The following is a 21,938-nucleotide window of genomic DNA, read 5'->3' as shown; positions in this document are numbered from 1 at the left end:
GGCCTATGTACAGGAGCCCAAACTGTTAACAGATCCTGTACATACACATTGCAGTGGAGCAAGCATCTTTTTACATAGAAACCAACAGCAGATTAAAGGGAACAGTCACCACTAACATTTCAGCAATAGAATTTAACAGCTCTACTGTGTATTCAGTTCTTGGTTCACATCTAAAACCTCTGTCATAGAGCAAAATTTTTATGATATGAGATCCGTGTGAGTCAAACATTAGAAATAGTCAGAAAATTTAACAAAACAGTTACTAGTTATTAACACTTTTGTCATAATTTTACAACTGCATCATTTTGAGACAAATGACTCACTTTATAAATTATTTTGGAAAAGCATCAGTTGATCAACTGTGATTAACCCCTGAAAAAGTCTTATGCTGTATTTTATGGTACATTCCAGGCACAGATATTCATGTAGCCTTTAAAATCCTAATAAATTTTCTTCTATAAATTTACGTTTTTGTTTCCAGTAAATGTACATAAAGTTAAATACATATTACAGAAGAGCCCTGGAAAGAATTAGAGCAGAGCACATTGATTTTAACAGTGTGGATGCCTTTGAAACCTCTAGCACCACCTAAAGGCTTCTTGTAAAACATGCTCCATCTTACTGTAACTTCCACCACAGTTAGTGAATTAGTACTGTGAGGAATTAATTGTGCAGCCACTGCTATTCATTCAGTTTCTTTCCCATTGTCTAGCAGTGTTTAACATGTCTGGACATCATGAGTAGGATGAGTGGCTCAGTTTGGCTTCCTAGTATTTACAGGCTCATATGTTATAAGATGTAAATAGTGCAGGTTCAGTCGACATAATCAACTGAGCATTCATCTATCAAGTCCTAAACCGGCTCAACACGAATGTCAGAATACACTCCAATGTTATGCCTATAAAGTGAATGGGAAATCAGTAAATTGCAAACTTTCAATCATATTTTTATTGGAAAATTATTGAAAACAACATAAGCATTAAAAATGTAGGCATTGGATAGAATGTGGCTAGTACTTAAGCTTAAACTGTCCTTACAGAGTGCCTTAAATACCAAGCAGAGATTTCTACATAGGATAGCTAAAAATACATATCACACTTTACTAAACTGACTTTATAAAAAGTCACTGTACAATAAAGGTTCAACAAGTGGCAAATCTATACAAACATACTGTAAAGAAACTATTTAGTTGATCTATCAAGACAAATTAAAATATAACAAAATAAAATAAATTCACTTTTTGAATATCTGAAGATTATTGTAAGCTCCAAAAGTCTAAACATGATTTGTAAAAATTAATACATCAACAGGGATTCATATATTATGGAACTTCAAAAATACATCAGTTAAATGTGTGTGTTTTTTGAGGGTACGTGTGAACCATCATAGCCACCAAATTATATAAAAATCCAGAAGTAATTAAACATTGCTCATTAACAGACCCAACAGAGGCATCTTCTGGTCCAAAGAAGAACTGCACAGTTGACTGTGCACTGTCCAAAACCAATGCACACTGCCTACTGATCACGTGAGTATTCTGTGAAAATATATTACAAGAGGTCTCTATTTTTTTCTAATATGGATTTTGTGCAAAAATGATCTACCAAGAACTTATTGTTGTCAACCCAGGTCAGAAACTATTGTACAGGGAGTTCACATCAGTAACGTCCATGCATGAAAAGAAAAACAGCATCCATACAAAAAAAAAAAAGGCAAGGTGTAAAATATTTACCAACAGTTACAAAAATATCAACATGAATAAATTAATTTCTTCTACAATTCTTTACTGCCCATCTATCTACCCCCTTGTTTTTCCAACAAATGGAAAAGAAACCTGTCAAATGTAGAGAAGGATTCTCTGTTTCAAAGGCAAAGAAGCCCTTTTACATGTTGCTACATGTCCATGTCCTGCTTTAACCAAGAGTCCAACCCTGCCCTTATGCCCTGTAAGCATCCGTGCCATCAGAGAAGATGAAATACATGTACAACAGTAGCTGTAATTGTTTTACAACAATCAAAACTGTGAGAGCAGACAACCAGGAAGCAATCTTGAGAAGCTAATAAAATGAAGGCTCAAGGTTTTTTTTGTTTGTTTTTTTAAATCCTCTCAAACCTCAGCTACAGTGGCCTAATAGCAGGTTGTTAGGAATCAGTCTGTTGCTTGTGATAATATACCAGCTACTGCAATATGCGAGACAGTGAGTTCCTCATAGCAGGCTTGCAAGGCTGGTGGTGGGACCGTTCTGGGCTTGGATCTGGACAGGAGGAGGGCCATCAGTCCACTGGAAAACAAAGAGAAAAACTGTAATCTCAACACACACACAAAAACCCAGACACAATAATGAGTAATGTAAATATGGAAAACATGTTAATCTGCTTGACGTACACTGATGAGGTTATGCTCAGGCAGGCTGCAGGCAGCGATGTGGTCCTGCAGCAGCTGCTGGGAGAAGTTCTGGTGCATTTGAGCTGCTTCATGGGCATCCATAGTGTTTCCAAGGGCCTTGTTCAAGTCTGCAAGAACAACACATGGTCAAAATTGATCTTCGACCACAGCTTGGATCATGACAACAGAGATTTTGTCCTTCACATGTGACGGCAAAGTCAAGTATTATCACAGTAAAAAGTCTATAAATAGACAAAGCAAAAAGCATAAATGATGGTTCACATGGTAAGGGTGGAGGTCATTACACACCTTTCAACAGCGCTGAAGACCAGAGCTGAACAGACATGTCAGGGATCTTGCTGGCCAGCTGCATGGCAGGTACAACCATGTTGTTGCTTTCCTTTAGGAGAAGAGAACAATTTGTTAAAGAACAAAAAAGGTGGAAACAGCACAGATGGAGCAGATGGAGGTGCTGTCAGTTTTTCTACTTTGTCCTCTTATGTGAACAGAAGAATTAAAAAGGCCCATTTTATCTGTTTCACCTGCCGTGCACCTCCCCCTCCGTACACTAACAGCATTAATAAGGGAGTCCCAAGGGTGGTGGACCCCATCCAATGGTACCTATGCTAAGCTGATGTATAAGATGCCTCCTCACCTCAGCTGTGATGTGTGAACACTAATTTCTAGATGGTTCGACTCCCCTGAGTTGGCTTCATTCACTGCTGCCACTCAATTTCCACTCACTTTGTTTTTTTTCTTTAATTTAGTCATCTCTGTGTTCACCAACAGATGTAGATTAACTGTAGGAGCCAGTGTACTGGGACATGAGGCCCGTGTAAATGCAAATCTGTTCCAGTTCATTGTGATTTATTATTTTTTAAAAATGATCACACGGGCACTTTTACAAAACAGGATAATTTATCATTGTGCAGTGCTCCTATTTTGGAGCAAAGTATATTCCAAACTGGCTTTAGTAGCAAACATTAAACCCATTTGTCGTGCATTCAGTCTTACTCTGTGGTTGCCCAGTACGTAGAAGATGTGCCCCAGCAGAACCAGAGAGCAGGCAGTCAGTCTGTTCAGATCCTCGGCATTAGACATCTTCAGGGTTTCCCTCAGGAAACGTCTGCAGCACAAAGAAATACAAACATGTATCAGTGCAGGGGGAACCTGTGGGTGTGTCTGCATGAGTCCATTTAAATTTTGTCATACTTGGCCTCATTGTAGCGTCCTTGAAAGAAGGACAAGAGTCCCCTGATGTAGAAGGCTGCAGCACGGAGGCAATGGGAGCTGAGTCAGAAACAAAGACCAGTTGTTAAAACACTCAATAACATAAACAGGTATTAGCAAAAAGCACTGCTCTAACTTACTGTCTTGTGCTATATATACACACACATTGTGAGAGCTCTCATGTTTCTTACCTTACTGGGAAATTGTGGTCTGGATTTATCCTCTCTAGGAGGCTGTACAGCTGGAGAACAAATACAAAGGAAATATGTTAAAACAGTTATTAGTTTTACAGGGTTGTCCATATTTACCTCAATTTTATTGTACTTTTGTACAAAGTATGACTGTGCAATGACAATAAAGATTTATCTTATCTCTTATCTTATGTTTCAAAATAAGAGTGTGCTTTATCCAGGGTTATTTCAAACCCCATGTGTTTTCTTAGACCTTGGGAAAGTTGGGAAAAAAAAACATAACTGCTCTCTGGTGGACAAACTATGTAACAACGTTTTTAAATAACCACAAAAAAAAAACTGAGCATTTTACATTTCTATACAATAATCTTGACCAACATATACACCAATATAGCTGTGATAAGCCGTTCACCATGGTGATGCATTTGTCCACAAGCAAATGCATCACTTCCATTAGAAGTGGTTCACTGAATTAGATTATTGTAATTTAAAGATGTGATGCATTATTACTTCACTGACCTCCTGGTGTCGGTTTCCTTCCCTTATGTAGACACTGGCCAAGTTGGTTACGATGTACGTCCACAGTTCCTGGTGTGTGGTGAGCTGGAACACAAACAACGGAACGGACATATTTTAGACGAGAGAAGAGAGAAGCCACAGCAGGGAGCGGAAGAGAAGAGGACAGTAAACGAGTAGAAAGAAGAGAAGAAGATATGGGTGACGGAAGAGATGCAGCAAAATCACCACATACTCACCCGCAAGGCTGTAGTGAACTGTGCCTCTGCATTATCCATACAGTTCACTGAGATACAGTACAGACCCTGGGATATGAAAAGAGCAGAAGGAAAGACTTTAGACCTTTTGGATTATTAGAGATGTTAGCTTCAGTGTTTTGGTGTTCCTGACAAGTCTACTAAAGTTTCCTAATTTGAAATAAATTCCTAAGTTTAAATATATTTAGTTTTCAGTTTGGTTTTATGAATTGTTGTACATTTCATGTTTAGTTCAGGTTCTTCCATATGTTTTATTTCATTTTCAATTCATTTAAATATACATACAATATTTAATGCTCGTTTATTAATTCAATAAAAATGAATTTACTCAATAAAACTATTTTCTTACTGATGCTAACTGACTCCAAGAGTCCAAAATAATTACTTTCATTTAAAAAACTAAGAGAAAGCTAACGACTGAAAATATTTCTCAATTAAATTTGTTTTCAGTTGACATTATAGGTAAACAACAGTTTTTGTATTTCTGACTATGTCCTCAAACTCTTTTTTTTTTTTTAACACTTCCTGTTAGCGCAGTTGTAGAAAGAAATGTCAAAGCAGGTTTAGGTTAAAATACTCACTAAAAGCGTGTGAAGCTGAGCAGCATGGTTGGTGAATAACCTGGGAGACTGTTGGCACAGCTGACACACCTGTGAGATCTGGGGGGACAGAACAGAGAGCCAGTGTTGAGTTTCACTTGCTCACTGAAGCATGCAAATTGTTGCTTTTTTTTTTTTTTTTTTTTTTTTTTTGTGAGATGCTACACAACTGAGCTCATGATGTTTCTGGATTTTGCTGGAATGCAACAAACAGAAAACAGAAACAATATACCTCTTGTAATGCAGTGGCCTTGTGGCCCGTGACGAGGCGACACATGATGATGTGCTCCAGTAGAATGACTTGAAAGGTAGAGAGGATAGGGCTGCAGTCCAACACTGAAAGTAATGTAGATAAAATGAGAAACATTTACACAAATAAGTGGTACAAAATGTGTTTTACTGTTCAAAACGCACAGTTTCTTAGCATTTACTTAATTATGATGTTTTTTTTTTTCATATAAAAGAAGCACAGGAACAACTCACTTTTTAGTTTCTCTAGTTGCATAAGAGCCTTGTCTGTGTACTTCTGGGCTTTCTCCAGATAACCAGCTTGCATGGAGTGCATGACTGTCACCTGTAAAATTAAAAAAAAAAACAAAAAACAAAACACAAATATTTAACACTGACTGACACTTGAATATAAATAAAGACGAATAAAAACACCCTCACCAACAGAGTCATTTACTATGGCTTTTCTGTTAATTAGAAACAGCAATGCAGGTTGGTGTGTTTAGTTGGAGAATCCAGCCGTTTGATTATAAACTGTAAACATTTTGGATTTTTGCCACTCTGACTGTATTATGACCACAACTGACAGTGAGGGGAAAAATCTAAGAGATTATAACTTCTAGTGCCATAAATGTGGCACAGAGGGGGGAAAAAAAGTGGCATTACCAAATAGACGAGGACACACATGTGCTCCTTGGGCAGCCAGTGGAAGAGGTCAGCTGGGTTGCTGGGCAGAATCTCATCATCGTGGAGTGTAGAGATGGTCTGGATACACTGCTGCAGCTGCTTCAGACACGGTTTCACACTCTTGACCTGGGGGAGGACACAACAAACAGTTCTTTCTTACCTCCTTGCATCTTTTTAAACCCAGATTTCCTCCCCATATCCCTAAACTTAATATATGTATGTATGCTGGTCCCCATGTTACCCTTTGTTCTCTAACTGTTCCAGACTGGATTGCCTACCTGTCCAGCATCCAGGTAGTGTGTGACCTGTAGGACCAGGAAAAAGACCCTGAGGGACTCCTTCTGGATCGGGTTTCCCTGCCAGTTTTCTACAATAGTTCCGCACAGTGTGAGCAGAGGATGCACCTCCCCGAGCTTCCTCTCCATTAGCAGCAACTACAAAAGAAGAAGAAAAAAATCATAACCTTACATTTATCTTAGTTGCTTTTGTTGTTTTTAATTTATATGGTGTCCCTATTCCTCTTGTATAGGTGTTATTATTCAGTTTTTGTACATAATAAAGACATTCATGTAAAAAAAGCAAGAAAAGTAAATATACTGTGTTGGAAAATATCTAAACTATAATCTTACGATGGTGTGACAGCACAAATACAGTGAAGTATAAAAGGACTCACCATTCCTTTACTAAGGAGAAACAATGCCCTAAAAAAGGAAAAAAATCAAGTCAGTCTTTTCCCAATTAAGCTCTTACACTCAGTATTTATGCACACTTACACACTTATTTATACACTCGAGTGCACCAGTGTGAAGTACCAGGGAAAATGTTAAGTACTCAGAGCTGGTGAAATGTGTCTATCACAACAGTCTAACAAGGGCAACATTTTATTTTGTATAAAAGGCAAGGAAATGAGAATGAATCATTTTCTATCCAAGGAAACCTTTAAGAGTTTTATTGGATAGAAAATGTTTAATTTTTTGTGTACATGATATGTCTGAACCCGCAATGAAAAAGACAGCGTAAGAGAAATGTAGTTTTATCTCCAGGTCAAAAACTTTTATTTTTACTTTCAAAAATTTCAATTTTAGCAAAGCAGCTAAACGAAGCTTCCATGCGTGATATGGAAAGTGAGCAACAAAATAGACTGGCTGTCCAAGGTCTGGTCTGGGATAGCTTTTCAAATGGCAGACCATCTTCATGAGCATACGAACAGAAGCAAAGTGAATCAGTGAGGGTGTGATGGCCTTACTGAGACTCATAATTTACTCATAGTTCTCCATGAGACAGTAATGCTTTGCTTTATGTGGTCCACATTAATAGTGATGTTCGATGAAACTGGAGATGTCATATGCCAACCACTGCAAGCCTTAGAAGATGGTGTCGACAGAGGATTGAGTGACATTTACCTGGTATATTCTGAGCCCACGACTCGGGCATACTCGGCTCCAACCCCAAGGAGGTCACACGCTGACACCAAGTCTTTCTCCAGTGTATGAAGTTGCTGAAAGAGACAATACAAACACTCCTGTCACCACCTGGGACAACTCTTGGACCTGCATGTGAAAATGAGCGAGTGGTACAATGTCACCCTCATAGGGACACATTCATACTCATACATACCGCCAACTGGAACAACAATCTGCAGTGCCAGTATGGTGTTTGCTGTGAAATCTGGATGGCCTTGCGCAGTAGGGGTTTTGCAGAGTCCACCAAATTCTGGAAATTGATTACAAGGATCAATAGTTAATAGTCAATAATGCACACCAATGTTCAGCCCAGCCTAGCCTACATGCAACACCACGGAATTAACAACTTCCAGTACACTTTCAATTTCACTTTATGTTATGAAGTGATGAATGTACATGTAACTCAGCTAACTACTTCTACCTCACGACAATAATTAACGTTAGCGTTACTTTCTAACGATAATAATAATCTTACCTGTTGGCAGAAGAGCTCTGACAAAATGCTGGCAGCTTCAAATTTGACATCTTCAAACTGCGGGACTTGTTGCGATATAAACCACTGCAAAACAAAAGATAGCTAAACGTTAGCGGCGTCTTATTAGCGGTGTTTGCGGTCTTTATGAAGCACTAATAATCCCATACAGCGGCTTCTTTGATTAACACTACAGATAGAACGAAAGCGGCCGACTGTGGTCAAACAATTAGCTGACCAAAACAAACGCTAACATATTTTATATTTTAACCTCTTTACAAATGTAAGCTTCCTGAATGAACGAGTATTTAAAGACTTCCGCCGTTCGCTGTTTTCGCTGCCTGCGGCCTACAACCGGCCCCTTCTCCGCTGCATCCCCGCTCTTTCCCAGATCAAACGTCCCTCACCGCTTTCTCTAGGTGGCTGCGGGCCAGCTCGCTGTTCTTGGTGTGGTGGTAGAGGACCGAGCCCAGCTGAAGATGTGTCCGGGCCTCAATCCTCTGCGGAGGCTTAAACTGAAACACGGCCTGTAGACAGTGCACACAGAGCCGGATTTTGGGCGGACTGGAGGTTCGGAAATGCTCCGCAAAACCGAGTAGGGCGAGGTACCAGCGCTCCGGGGCCTCTACGTTTGACGCCATTTTCCCCGACAACAACAAGTTTTTCAGCGCTTCAGCCAGGCTCTCGGGTTGCCAGGTTCGTTCAGGTAAAACCCCCGGCCAAAGCGTCTAAAGACCCAAATGCATCCCTTTTGTTTGTTTTTCTTCCTTTTGGTAAACATTTAATTCCCTATGACTAAAAGTTATTACGTGGTTGTAATAAAGATCTTTGTACCAGTTTAGTTTGTTTAATTTATTCATTTATTTGACAAGGACAATACATGTCAATTATGTTTCTGAAAATATGCCAGCTAGCCAAAAGGCTAATTTTCATCTGTAGTCCCTGAGCAAATACAAAAGATATATCATTCTAAAGTTAAATTTTCCATAAAAAACACATTTGCTGGTGGAATTTATATTTAGTGAAATATATTTTTACTTTTTTATGTTTCATGCAATACAGTTATACAGTATCTCTCATCCATATGAAATCTTGTGTTTTATTTTTTTGTTGGGTAAAGTGGGTACATAGGGCTGCAACTCATCATACTGGAGAACTCAAACTACATATGGTTGGCATTTTTTATTTGATAAATGGCTCAAACTGATCAATTGAATTAATCATTCTCTGTTGGCTGAAGGTTGGTTATTGACTAACTGTTCTAGCCCTAAATAAAATAAAATTATTCATTTAGTGATCCCTCTCAGTGTAAAATACTAGATGTACATTAACCTTTTGATGTTATGGGTGACCTACAGTACTCCACATGGTTAGGTGCAACTCAGCACATCTTAAAGGGCTCAGAAAAAAGAGGAAACTTAAACAAATACATTTGTTTTGTAGAAACCAAACTCTATCTTATCTAAGTCTTATCAAAAGTTCCAGGAGAGCCACAACACGGACTTTAGTCCATTATAATTTTTCCACTGTGGAACTGATTGAAAGCCCACACTAAATTACATAAAAAGGAATGGTAGACGTCTTGATAATCAGTACTGATAACCTGGTGAGTGGAGTGTCTGTGAATGTTCTCATTCATCCAGGTCATTGTTCTCTCTCAAATTGAATCGAAGGCAACTGGACTAGTCAGACTAGTGCGGACTAGAAAGACTGATGCATAGGAACTGATGAAGCCCCTTGGATAAGAGGCGAAACGTCTTCCCAGACAAATACAAGTCCAGTTGCCTTCGATTCAACTGGTAAGTGGAGTAATTATATTTTATAATTTTTATTAATTTTATTTATTTAAGAAAATATGAGGAAACTGCTCTGAAAATAAATAAGTTCTGCACGTAACAAAAGGGCATTAAAGGAAATTTGCATGTACTAAATATAGTTTATGTTGACTATGACGAACAAACTTGGCAACCCAATGTTGTAGGTAAACCCGCGAGATTTCATCCGGGCAACGAGATTAGCTCTTGGGTATTGTAGTCCAAAATACAGAATACGCTGTCCCAGTTTCCTTAAGACCTTGAAAAGCCCAAATAAGCTTGTGCGCAGAACCAGGCAGCAGCTCCGAGCAGAATTTCTTTGGAGGCGTCGTCTATAAATACACAACACACTCTGTTGCGGCTTGACACCTGTCTTTTACAGTCGTCCACAACGTGAGGAAACGTGCAGACACATCGCAGCGTGTGGCAAGTTATAAGAGCGACGGACCAGCCTCCAGCGAGCAAACAAGAAATGTGTGCAAGAATCTGCAGCGCAGGCTGGTGACTGACATAACACAACGGAGATTTGTAAACACGGGGCCCTTTTAAACACAAGCAACAAGGTAACAAATGCAGCAGTTAATCGTCGAAACTCTAGATTTAACTGCAACAACGATCCACAGGCCTGTTTATTCATTCTTTGCACAACTGTGATTCGCAGTTTACATACTTTAGGTGTGGTCACTAAGTTATTATCTGACCCTATTCAGGAAATTGACATGTGGGCCAGTGTGATGGTTGATTATTATTATTATTATTATTATTATTATTATTGTTATTGTTATTATCAACGGTGCGTTTGGTTCTGTGCTGGAAAACAGCGATTGATCTTGTGAAATACAATACCCTGTTTACAAGCCAGGCTGTTTGTGTAGGATGTGGGCGTGCGTGTTATCACGTAGCCTGCTCTCGTTATGGTGAAGACACTGAGGCAGTGCGACACATTATTTTGATCAGTAAAGTGCCGTTTTAATTGCCAGCCAACGCTCACACACGCACACACACTCACACAAACGCATATATAAATATTTTCTAATGTCTTTTACAGAGTGTGTCCCTGAATGAGTGACTGAGTGTCTGACAGCCTTGGTAATCTGTGAAGGGCACACATGGCCCACCGTGTGCACGACCATCAGAGCCGTCTGCCCGTGACCCAGGCCACGGTGCTGGCTCTGCCGCCTCCCGGCCAGGCAAAGGTGAGCGTCGTTTCTCTTATGACTCATTCACATCATTCAAAGATTAAATATCGCACCTGTCTTGACACGTTATAGCAGTTCGGGCACGGGCTGCACCCCCAGTTGCCGCAGGACTACATTTGATTTTTCTAGACCTTGTTTACAAACGCTGAAGTTGGAAATTGAAGTAAAATCTAAGCCATGGACCTGCCTGTCAAACCATGCCCTGTCAGTCTAAAGTGTCATATTTTCAGGCCGTGCACATTAACACATTGCCTTTAAAATGAATATAAATTCTTTTTTTTTTTAATTCACAATTTGAGAAGTTGTTCCATGATCCCCTTCTGTGGTGATTTCTTTATGATCAGTCATAAAAACAAACCATACTGTGTGACCCTCACGCTCTTTTCTGTGTCATGGGGTTGTTGTTGTGACATACAGTATAGAGTCCTTCTGATTCTATATGGTACTTTCAGAGGACATGCCTCTCCCAGTACATTGCTGTAAATAGCAGGGAGACGCCTGCTAATCTAAAGCTGGCCTTAGTTTACAAAGTAATGCTGTAGGTAGCTTTGACTTACAAGTGTCCTGACAGATGTTTATTCTAGTGTATATTAATATATATTATATAATTTATAGAACTAATTATAACTATAAATGAGTTAAATCCTAAGCTGTGTCTTCCTCCAGTTTAAGTTGTGAAACATGTTTGTTATTCATGCCAAATACTCCTCTTATCAGTCAGTGGGATTGTTTATTGGGTTCAAATGTTCATTTCCGCTGAATGACCGCTCGCGTGTGCATGCGCAAACACGCAGACACACACACACAAACAGACACACCCACATACACCAATGGCTCTGCCTCTTTGAAGCCCAGGTTGGTGTTATCTGTTGTGATTCTGTCACAAACAGTTGAGTCACACTGGCATTAATTCACGTGCAGATTTCGCTGTTCTGTTGCTGTTAACGTTGCTGTTAACGTTGCTGATTGATAGACATGGGAGGGATTGTGCTGATAAGCACATGATGTTTGTGTTGCTTGCTTGAGAAGACATGAACGTGCACAGACATAAATGATTAAACCTCTTTCTTTGTCCAGACTTTTCCATACTGCAGCAGCCACTGTGAGGTCATGAAGATATCTTGGTATCTTGTCATGTGACAGAATGTCTTCTAAAGTTTTTATAAACACGTCTGTGTATAAAAACAGGACTTGAGGCCCAGATGGACTGCTCTGGACTCCCTGCTGTGTGGTGCGTTTGCTGGAGCCGTGGCCAAAACGGTTATTGCACCTCTGGATCGGACAAAGATTATTTTCCAAGGCAAGAACGACACTCCATAAAATTAGCTTTAGAAATCTAGGATACACACATAAACAGGATTTACGTAAGTGATTTAAATTCTGTTGGGTTTTAGTCTCCACAGAAAATGCAACTACTGTTTCTCTGTTTGTACCAGTTTTCACTGACTGTTGTAACTTCGCTAATTACTAATCCTCTTAGTAGATGTTTAGCCTACACGGGAGAGTGTGTTGTTTAACCCTGAGATTCACTCTGTCTCTTGTTGTTTCACAGTGTCCTCAAACAGATTCTCAGCTAAGGTGAGTTCATGTTTTTCCTATCAGAAGATTCATCCCCTAAATCTGGTTTTATCATCAGGCTCCAATGTCAGACAAGACAAAGATAGAGTATATTAATGGCAAAAGAATTAATCAATTAATCAGTGAAACAGAAATAACCGATATCAGTTTTGAAAACTGATAAATAAGTTTGTCATTAGCAAGTACAAATACCAAACTATTGACTGACAAACAACAAACACATGCAATAAACATAAAATAATGATTTTAATACAACATTAATTAACAACATGAATTGAACTAATGAAAATCATCCCCAGGATGCACACATGCACATATAAACTTAAAATGTGGTTGTACACTTAATTATTCAGTGGGCATATTATGATTATTAGAATATTAGATATAGAAAATGTGAAGGGCATCTATCTCTGCTCCTAACCCAACATATTTATATATTCTGTACACAGGAGGCCTTCAGGCTCATCTACTGTACGTACGTGAAGAATGGGCTGCTCAGTCTGTGGAGGGGAAACTCTGCCACCATGGTGAGGGTCATGCCCTACGCTGCCATCCAGTTCTGCTCCCACGAACAGTACAAAAAACTGCTGGGGGGCTACTACGGCTACCAGGGAAAGTGAGTAAAGAATATAATATATAATAATAATATAATAAATAAAAAATAAATATAATAATTGTTTTCTTTCTGTTACTTCCTATAGTAAATTGTGTTGTTTGTTTCAGGGCTCTGCCTCCGTTCCCACGTTTCCTGGCAGGCTCTCTGGCTGGCACAACTGCTGCTATGCTCACGTACCCTTTGGACATGGTGCGAGCCAGGATGGCAGTCACTGCCAGAGAAATGTAAGCGGACTTCCTTTTTATGTGGAATAAAAAGGAAGTGGCTAAATAGCTTCTCTTTTTTTGTACACTTATGAACACACTTTTGCACTGTTGTTAGAACAGGCTGTCCTTTGTCACGTTATTGCTCTACTACATGCACATGCACATATATATATATATACACACACACACACAGACACACACACACACATTATTCACTGCCATCCAAACTCAATTACTAAAATGTTGGGGGGTCAAAACTGATTTTTGCGATCACAGAAAAACAGTCAAATAAATTAGTTTTAGCTAAAGCTAACTGGGCACAGTGCACAGTTAGCTTAAAGTTATCCGTAACTAAGTACCTGAAGAGGTACTTGTACTTGGTAATTGGTTTTAATGTTTGTTTTGTAGTTCCTGCAAAAGTTACATGATGTATTACACTTTAATACTGAATGGTAATTTTGACATGGTTAAACAGACGTCAAACAGTCAGATTCTGATATTGAGCTGTTATGTAGTTTCTGCGTTTTGGTTACACAATGGTAGGTGGTTTTGAACAGTTCTGAAATAAAGTCTTTGTCTTGTCTAACTCTTCTCTTTCCTACAGGTACAGCAACATCATGCATGTTTTTGTGCGCATCTCCCAAGAGGAGGGTGTGAAGACCCTTTACAGAGGTTTCACCCCCACTATTCTGGGTGTCATCCCTTACGCAGGGATCACATTCTTTACATATGAGACCCTCAAGAAGCTACACACAGGTAATGAACATTAGTACTTTTCCTTTAATGTCTGCGTTCAGTTCAGTGAAGTGAAATTTTAGATATTTAGCTGAAAATGTCGAACATGTTAGATATTAAACTCTTTCTCTTTTTTGTGTGTCTTTCTCTCCATGTAGAAAAAACGAAGCGATCCCAGCCTTACCCATATGAGCGCTTGGCCTTCGGGGCCTGCGCAGGCCTGATTGGACAGTCTGCCTCGTACCCTCTGGACGTGGTACGTAGGCGCATGCAGACAGCTGGCGTTACAGGCTCATCCTACTGCACAATTCTTGGGACCATGCGTGAGATTGTGACTCAGGAGGGAGTTATACGAGGACTGTACAAAGGCCTGAGCATGAACTGGCTTAAAGGGCCCATTGCCGTGGGGGTTAGCTTCACCACATTCGACATCACGCACAACCTTCTGCTCAAATTGCATCAGATGGGCTACTTCACCCACTGAATCGGTTAGGAGCGACACAGAGGAAGCAAAAAAGCACGGATGAGACTGGCAAGAGGGAAGTAGTTGAGTCCGTCATGTGGCAGTAATAGGTGTCTGCGCTCAGCGCAGGGCCGTCCTGCATCACACTCCTGTTTGACTCCAGACAGGATGTCAGAGGAGTGGATGAGTGGAAGGCAGATCTGTTGTACACAAAGAAACGCAGCATCTCAAACTTTGGTAAATGCACATGTCTGAGTGAAGAGACAAAAAAAAGTGTCTTTAAATATTTGTTCACACAATCACAACTTTGTTTTGAAATCATGTTACCATCAGGGTGGCTAAGGTGATTAACGGTGGAACAGTGGATAACAACTGTTTTGTATTTGATAGATGAAAATGGAGGACTGTGTTTGTGTTGTGTTAATAAGTTAAGGCTTGCACTTTATTCGGCCTGTTGTGTGTTCTTTCAGCTTAATCCCGTATCAACTGAGAAAACTATTGCTTTGATTTTGAATTTTATTTTTATTTTTTATTGTACTTTTTATTTCTCTTTGATTAATTCAAATAACCGGATCATACAGGAAGTATGTTTTAAGTTTAAATGTGATGACGGTGCCATTGTGGATTTAACCGGTACCGAAAGAACAAATGATTGTAGGAGGGTGATCATGTCAGCAGGACTGCACAGTTTCACTGTCCATCCAGCACTGAGGTAGCATGGAGTAATATTATAATGTCTAATAAGTGGAGGTTGATCAAATATGAGAAATAAATCTATATGTATGTTACGGATTTTGGTTTATGAGCATATTATAAAGATTTCCTTTTATACCTTGCTCACATTGTTGTACAGATCATTGTTTTGACCTGATTGTAAAGCACCATTTACCCAAAACACCCAAATAAGCCAAAGCACTTAACTTTTCATGTGACTAAGGAATAATCATACTTTCACTGCTAATGTACATTTTAAAGATACAGTATTTCCAAAGATGTAAATTCAGAGTTGTCTCAACACAACTAACCATGCAATAAAGTGTCCACCCACAACACTGAGCAATGAATCCTTTTGTCCACTTGAGGGGGCCGTGTGATAAGCAAAGATAACCTGCGCCAGCAGTGACGTCAGAGAGCGGCCTTAAATTTGAGATTGAAATTTGAGGGTTGTACAGTTACAGTACGTCTTTTTTTTCTCTTTAATTAGACACATAATATCGTCTATATACTTCAAATGTACAACCTCAGAGTTTTAAAAATGTAGCTGAGAAATAATCGTGTTCATTACAAACAGTTATTTAGTGAATCTGTGAACGGCAGCTTTTCTAGTGAAAGAACTGAAGCTGGGCTGAAAACAGAAATAAACAATGATGGCCCACATGTCATATCTGTTCAGCTGAACATGCAATGACTGTCAGTTTGATCAGTGATTTCTGACCTACATGTGTGCGACACCACCTATCTTTTCTTCTGCAGTAGATGGCAGCATTGAGCAGCTGTTCTTCTCTGATCATCCTGGACTATTATGGGGGTTATTTAGGCTCTGATCACCTCGTGGCCTGAACTTGACCTGCCGCCTGCTCACTGAGACACTTTCATTTTACTTTTGTATTTTCATTAAAGCATCCTGTGTAAAATTTGTGTTACTTTGTTAATGGTGCAAATAGTGTTGTTGTTTTTTTATGTATCTATGATATTGAAAAAAAAAGTATGTGAAAAAGAAAACCAGTGAATTCACACTACACAACACTACTAAGACTAATTACTCACTTAAACATGGCATAAATAATTTATGTTGTATTTTCTTCCTTTAGTTTTTACACACAGATGTTATGATGACAAAATTATGGTGGAAGCACAACAGAGAATTATAAGAGAATCATTAATTAAGAAAATTGAGATTATACTCGTCTTTTGAATAATGTTTTTATTTTAGTTTTAATTTAAACTGATTGCTACACAAAAAACTAATACAGTCAATAAAAATACACCGAAATTACTAGCTATTGTGCTGTAGATAAATGTGAAAATATATATATATATTTTCAGTAAGTAATTTATTGAAATTGTCAGTTAATCACTACAAACAATCAGGACTTGAACTGCATTGCTTCTACTTCCATCAAACAGATTAAACATGACTGAGGTCACCACACACATCAGTCTAAATCCTAATGTCAAAATTAGTTTATTGTTGATGGAACAGTACTTTCTTTACTGACTTACTTTACAGTACTATACCATTTAAATTTTTATTTTTTCATTTATCAGTGACTGATTATTGTTTCAGATACATTAACAGAAATAAGATACTGGAGCATGGCATGCTGCATTCAGTGGTCGTGATTTTTTTCCGTCCTCATCCTGTTTTGCTGCACTGGTTCGTGCGCACGAGCTGCGGCTAAATCTGAATAGTAGGTAAGTGTGTGCCCAGTCTGTCGCATTGGTGATAACATCATTCACCACCTGAAGCCGCCTCTTGTTCTTTACCAGTCGTGTCCTGAACTTCACATCCGAGCAGCTGGATGGAGGGAGCCTGCCCTCCGTCCATCTGTCCATCCCTCCATCTCTCCTCATCCTCCCTGCCTATATGACCTTGACTGTGAATTATGGGATATCCTGCCACCCTACAGTGTGCAGCCACCCAGCCTGGTATTGCAACAATCGAAACAATACCACTGGGTGGATAACATGGTCGGAGGGCGGGTGCCTGAGAGAAGCAGGAGGAGGAGGAGGAGGAGGTGGAGGAGGGGTGGAAAGATGCTTCTTGAAGGCGCCGTTGCCATAGGTAACCTGGATCTGTGCCAGGAGAGGGGAGTGAACCATTTGCATGTATTCAAATCTCGCATGAATAATTCACTTTGAAGCCCCTGCTGGAGTGCGGGCAGACAATAGCTGTTCGCACATACACACACACACACACACACCCACGGATGCACAGTATATAGGTGAAAATGCACACAAACCCAGCCTGATCCTGTGTGAGAAAGGTGAGGAGGTTAAACTGGGAGGCACACAGGAATAAAGGCTTTTCAGAACTAAATCAGATTCGGATGCAGTGGGACAGTGGCTGCGGCTGTAATATCATTTTTGCATGCATTTCAGAGCATTTAAAAAAAACGCTCCGTTCTGGTTGGATGAGGCCCTCTCTACCCAAAACACAACAGATGGTGCATGACCAGGCACAGGGGCTGTTTAACTTTGGGCTCATACTGTAAATGTCACAACACATGACGTTTTAGGAGGGAATGTATGGTAAACATTTGCATACACGCACACATGTTCACACCCTTTGTGTGGCTCTGCAGAAACCACAATGGCTGGGATCCATTTCGAAGGCCTGCTCAGAGTTAGCTGCTCCAGCACCTGGCCTTCGCAGGGGCTTTCATAAATTCGGCAGCATTAAAAAACGCCTTGAGAGACATTTTATCTAACATAAACGGGGCCTGTAAAGGTTTTCCGTTCAAGCTTCCCCTTCCCTACTATCCCTCTATGCACGCATGCTGATTTTCACAAGTGCTACAGGGACGTCATCCTCTCCACATCCTCGCCACCGTCCGAGCTCCCTCTCTCCGTAGCCGAGTCTTGTTAATTTTATAAGATCCAGCATATTGCCACTTATCGGCTGGCAGCGTTGTAAAAGCTCTGGGGTCAGTGCATTACTGAGCTGCTGGGCTCCACTCTTCCATTAGAGGGAGTGTTCAGGCTGCGTTGGCCTTCACTCAATCAAATGCAGGCTCCAAACGGCTGCTCCAAGTGCAGATGAGGGGGCACAAACACACACATTTTCACGCACACACACACACAAATGGAGACTCCTTGAATGCCTGGTTGTGAAACTGTAGTACACATAAATCTGAGCACATAAATCTGGGCACCTACACACACACACACTCAGAGTATATGCTTGTTACCTCTCCTTGCGGTTTCGAGGGTTGGTGGTGGTGGTGGTGGGGGGGTAACATTAATTTGCATGGAGTGTTTGCATTTAAAGAGAGTAAATTTATAGGTGTGTGTGCTTGCGCTGCAGCTGACATTTTCACCACTTGGCATTTGAACAGATTTAACACTAAATGAGTGGTAGCTTCTCCCCGATCTCTGGTTCAGGTGAAACAGATGAGAGGTGAGCGGTGGAGACCACGGCAGCCGGCCGAAATAAGAAGCAGGGAGCACGGCTGATTTAATAGAGGTGCCAAACTGGAAATTTAAATAGAATTTGTGTTTTCTGGAACATGAGGAACAAAATTATTTTTCACAATCAGTCAGGAAATAAGGTCAGTTTAGTGCCACTGCCGGTGAAGGTACTGTCAAGGTCACAGGAAGTTAAAGGTGAGTGTTAATGTGACTTAGGGTGCATTCCTTTCTCACTAGTAGTCACATTATGATGATACAGTCAAAACGAACCTGCCTTCATTTTCCTTCTTCATCTTCTTCCGGCCTCTCTGTTGTCTGAAAGGCTGCAGAGATTCACGGTTTCATTTCAAAATGTTCTCACTTTCAGGACCATTTGTTAATACGTGTCGCTTTGTGTTTAGAATATAACTTTTAAACCTTATTGTCTAAAATACAGCATTTTACAAATAAAAGAAAACACTGTTGTCCATTAATTTAAATTTCAGTGTGTCAGACAGTGTGAAGGGTGCGTCATGTTTTTTTAAAAGATTTGTTTCCACTGTTTCTCCATGTCACTTCACAGTTTTGCACGCATAAAGAAAGGGGCACCCTACCCTGGCTTCAGAGTGTGTGTGTGTCCATTTATAAACATGTATGTATTTCTTCTACAAGAGTAAAGGCTGGGGGTGGGTGTGTGGGTGGGTGGACATACGAAGGAGAAGGCTCTGACAGACTTTGCATGAGAATGGCTGGGGTCCTGTGAACCTTCTGCTCCCTGTGTCCACATTCAATGGCATCGCTGCAGTTAGCATGACAAACTAGGCTCCAAGTTCTCGGACATTTCAATGCAACCCGCCCCCACCACCCCTCAAACCCCCACCCCCACCCCCTGTACCCGTCGACCCCACCCTTCCATGTTCTGACTCCACCATAACCCTCTTTTGGCAAACCCTCTTACCCTCAGCTTGCTCCTCTGTGTGCACTGTGGGCTGAGCCTACAGATTTTATGAGGTGTCTGGGGGGCTACCAAGTTCAGGGGAGCCAGGGAGACGACTCCTGCACACACACAGACACACAAACACACACTCATAGATACAAAGAGCCGCTGAGCATAAGAGAAAGTTCCAGCTTTAAACAACAATGAATTTATTTCAGCTATTTCTGCATTTTTAATTCAGCACAATCAAAACCAGCTCAGAAAATTAATTCTACGCTCCACATGAATTTTACTCATGCTGTTTTTTTTTTTTTTCCCTTAAATTTTTGCTTCTCCGCACTCGAACACCGCATCAACACGAATCCAGAGTCAGCCTTTCATTAACCGTGAGTGTGAGAACAGTCATTGGGGTCTGAAATTAGAACGCTTACATAAGAATTTAATTTTGTGTGCGTGCACGCCAGGATGGCACATCAGTGGGCCACGGCTGAACTCCACGAACTCGAATTCACTGGATCCTAATGCATTAATATGAAGTTAAAAAGACCCACTAAGCCATTTCACATGTGCTGTCTGTACCATCTGCGACATAGAAACACCTGCTTTCTCCTGTGCTTTATCGTTTTTATCACATGTGCTCATTCAAGGGAGACACACACATTGTTTCCTGTTTTGTTTAAGTGCTCCGGCTTCATTCGTTTCACACATTACTGTTGCTTTGTAATGTTTGTTAATCAGGCATATAGGCTTATTGTGTTAATGAATTCACAGTGAGTCAACAGCACCGTAACGAGAATGTAAAATAAATAGATACAATAAACACTGGACTGTATTATGTGAATTGATGCCTTATATAATAGTGGGTATAACTGCATGTTGTTCATCTGAATTGTATATTCTTGCAGCGTAAATTGTCTCAGTATAACACACACATCAGGAGTGAGGGCCTCGAAAACACTCCACACTGAGGTATTAGAGTGTCTGTCTTATGAAGGACAATTAAGATACTATTTAATGAGACCGATTTGGAAAATTAAACAGTACTGTATTCTGGAGTACATTACAGTGTCTGACCAAAAAAAAAAAAGCCTCAGACTCTCATTTTTAATGCTAATAACTCACAAGACACAATAACATTAAACTCCTAAGGAATTAAAAATGTAATAGAACAATCTCTGAAATAAAGAAGAAGAAGAAAAAAAAATGATGAAGCACACTTTTTAAAAACACCATAAAAATATAGGACTTATTATAATGGCTTATCTCAGAGCAATTTGAGCACAATAGTTTTTAGTCATCTCAACCAATATAATCATTTTATGTTATTATGATACAATAATTTAATGAGCTTGGTTGATTTGTTTCTGTATAATTAATTAAATCTGCTTTGCTTAGTGCGTCTTCCTGTGTTTATGTAACTTGCCTTGTGAGCAAATTTAACCAATCAGAGAATGTGTGTGTAAAAAAAAAAAAAAAAAAAGAGATGGGAAAAAAAAGGCCAAAATAAAATGACAGCAAAACGGGGACAAATGTTTTATTCTTCATCACAGAAATAACACAATATTTTAACTTGTCAATGCGAAAAGAACAGTCTCGTAATTTTGAATCACTGCCTGTTGTTTTTTATTCCAGCCTGTTTATTCCAACACATTTAACTTGTCACGGTAAAACAAATCATAGAAAGAATGAAAGACATGCAGTTATTTACTTCTTTAACCACAGTTTACATGCTGTATAAAATAATAATAATAAAGAAAAGACACACTCCTCCCTATAAATCCTTGTTTATTTGGTTTTTGTTTTGTTTTTTTGTCTGCTAATGAGCTTTGTGTAGCTCCATCTTGCTGCTGCTGCTGAAGGCCTTTGTGTTGTTAATGGACAGGATGTTAGAGACTCTCCATCAACAAACAAACAGCTGAGCAATTAAAAGACAATTAGCTGACCTCTGAGGGCTTTGTTTAGGTCAATCAGGCGCTGTTTTTACAACTCAAGGAGCTGTCACAAATCAGTGAAGTGGACAGGTTAGAGAGGCTTTTAATAAACAGTGACAGGCTGTGTTTGTGCTGTATTTACCCATGTGCTTTGACGGCTTAGTATTAATGTGTTCTACTTATTGTATTTCTTGGAGTAAAAGAGGCAGCATCAGTAAATACAGAGGAGCAAAAAGACGAGAAAAAATTAATGGTCTAAAATTAATTTTTGAGCGATTAACCATTAAAAACTGTAAAGTAAAATATAGACGAGTAAGTAG

The 21,938-nt window shown here is 39.7% G+C and overlaps 2 protein-coding genes across 2 annotated transcripts; one reads left to right on the top strand and one right to left on the bottom strand.

Annotated features, from left to right (window-relative positions):
* Nucleotides 1-930: 930 nt before the first annotated feature.
* On the bottom strand, nt 931-8,698 carry LOC121183733 (MAU2 chromatid cohesion factor homolog). Its single transcript, XM_041040933.1, has 18 exons — nt 8,437-8,698; nt 8,033-8,116; nt 7,712-7,807; nt 7,498-7,592; nt 6,768-6,795; nt 6,373-6,528; nt 6,074-6,220; nt 5,663-5,753; nt 5,412-5,515; nt 5,162-5,239; nt 4,563-4,628; nt 4,327-4,410; nt 3,808-3,857; nt 3,599-3,676; nt 3,401-3,512; nt 2,696-2,786; nt 2,387-2,514; nt 931-2,282 (listed from the first exon to the last, which is right to left on the bottom strand). The coding sequence occupies exons 1-18, from the start codon at nt 8,668-8,670 to the stop codon at nt 2,208-2,210; spliced, it is 1,797 nt and encodes a 598-aa protein (XP_040896867.1). The 5' UTR covers nt 8,671-8,698; the 3' UTR covers nt 931-2,207.
* Nucleotides 8,699-10,091: 1,393 nt separating this feature from the next.
* On the top strand, nt 10,092-15,707 carry LOC121183882 (mitochondrial coenzyme A transporter SLC25A42-like). The gene is made up of 8 exons (XM_041041183.1): nt 10,092-10,406; nt 10,892-11,039; nt 12,231-12,342; nt 12,595-12,620; nt 13,070-13,236; nt 13,344-13,460; nt 14,047-14,198; nt 14,336-15,707. Exons 2-8 carry the CDS (start codon nt 10,953-10,955, stop codon nt 14,659-14,661), a joined length of 987 nt encoding a protein of 328 aa, XP_040897117.1. The 5' UTR covers nt 10,092-10,406; nt 10,892-10,952; the 3' UTR covers nt 14,662-15,707.
* Nucleotides 15,708-21,938: the final 6,231 nt, after the last annotated feature.

This window comes from Toxotes jaculatrix, chromosome 6 (assembly GCF_017976425.1).
Source record: "Toxotes jaculatrix isolate fToxJac2 chromosome 6, fToxJac2.pri, whole genome shotgun sequence".
Taxonomy (NCBI): domain Eukaryota; kingdom Metazoa; phylum Chordata; class Actinopteri; family Toxotidae; genus Toxotes; species Toxotes jaculatrix.
The sequence above is the reverse complement of the archived record's forward strand: the minus strand, read 5'-3'. Positions and strand labels throughout refer to the sequence as shown.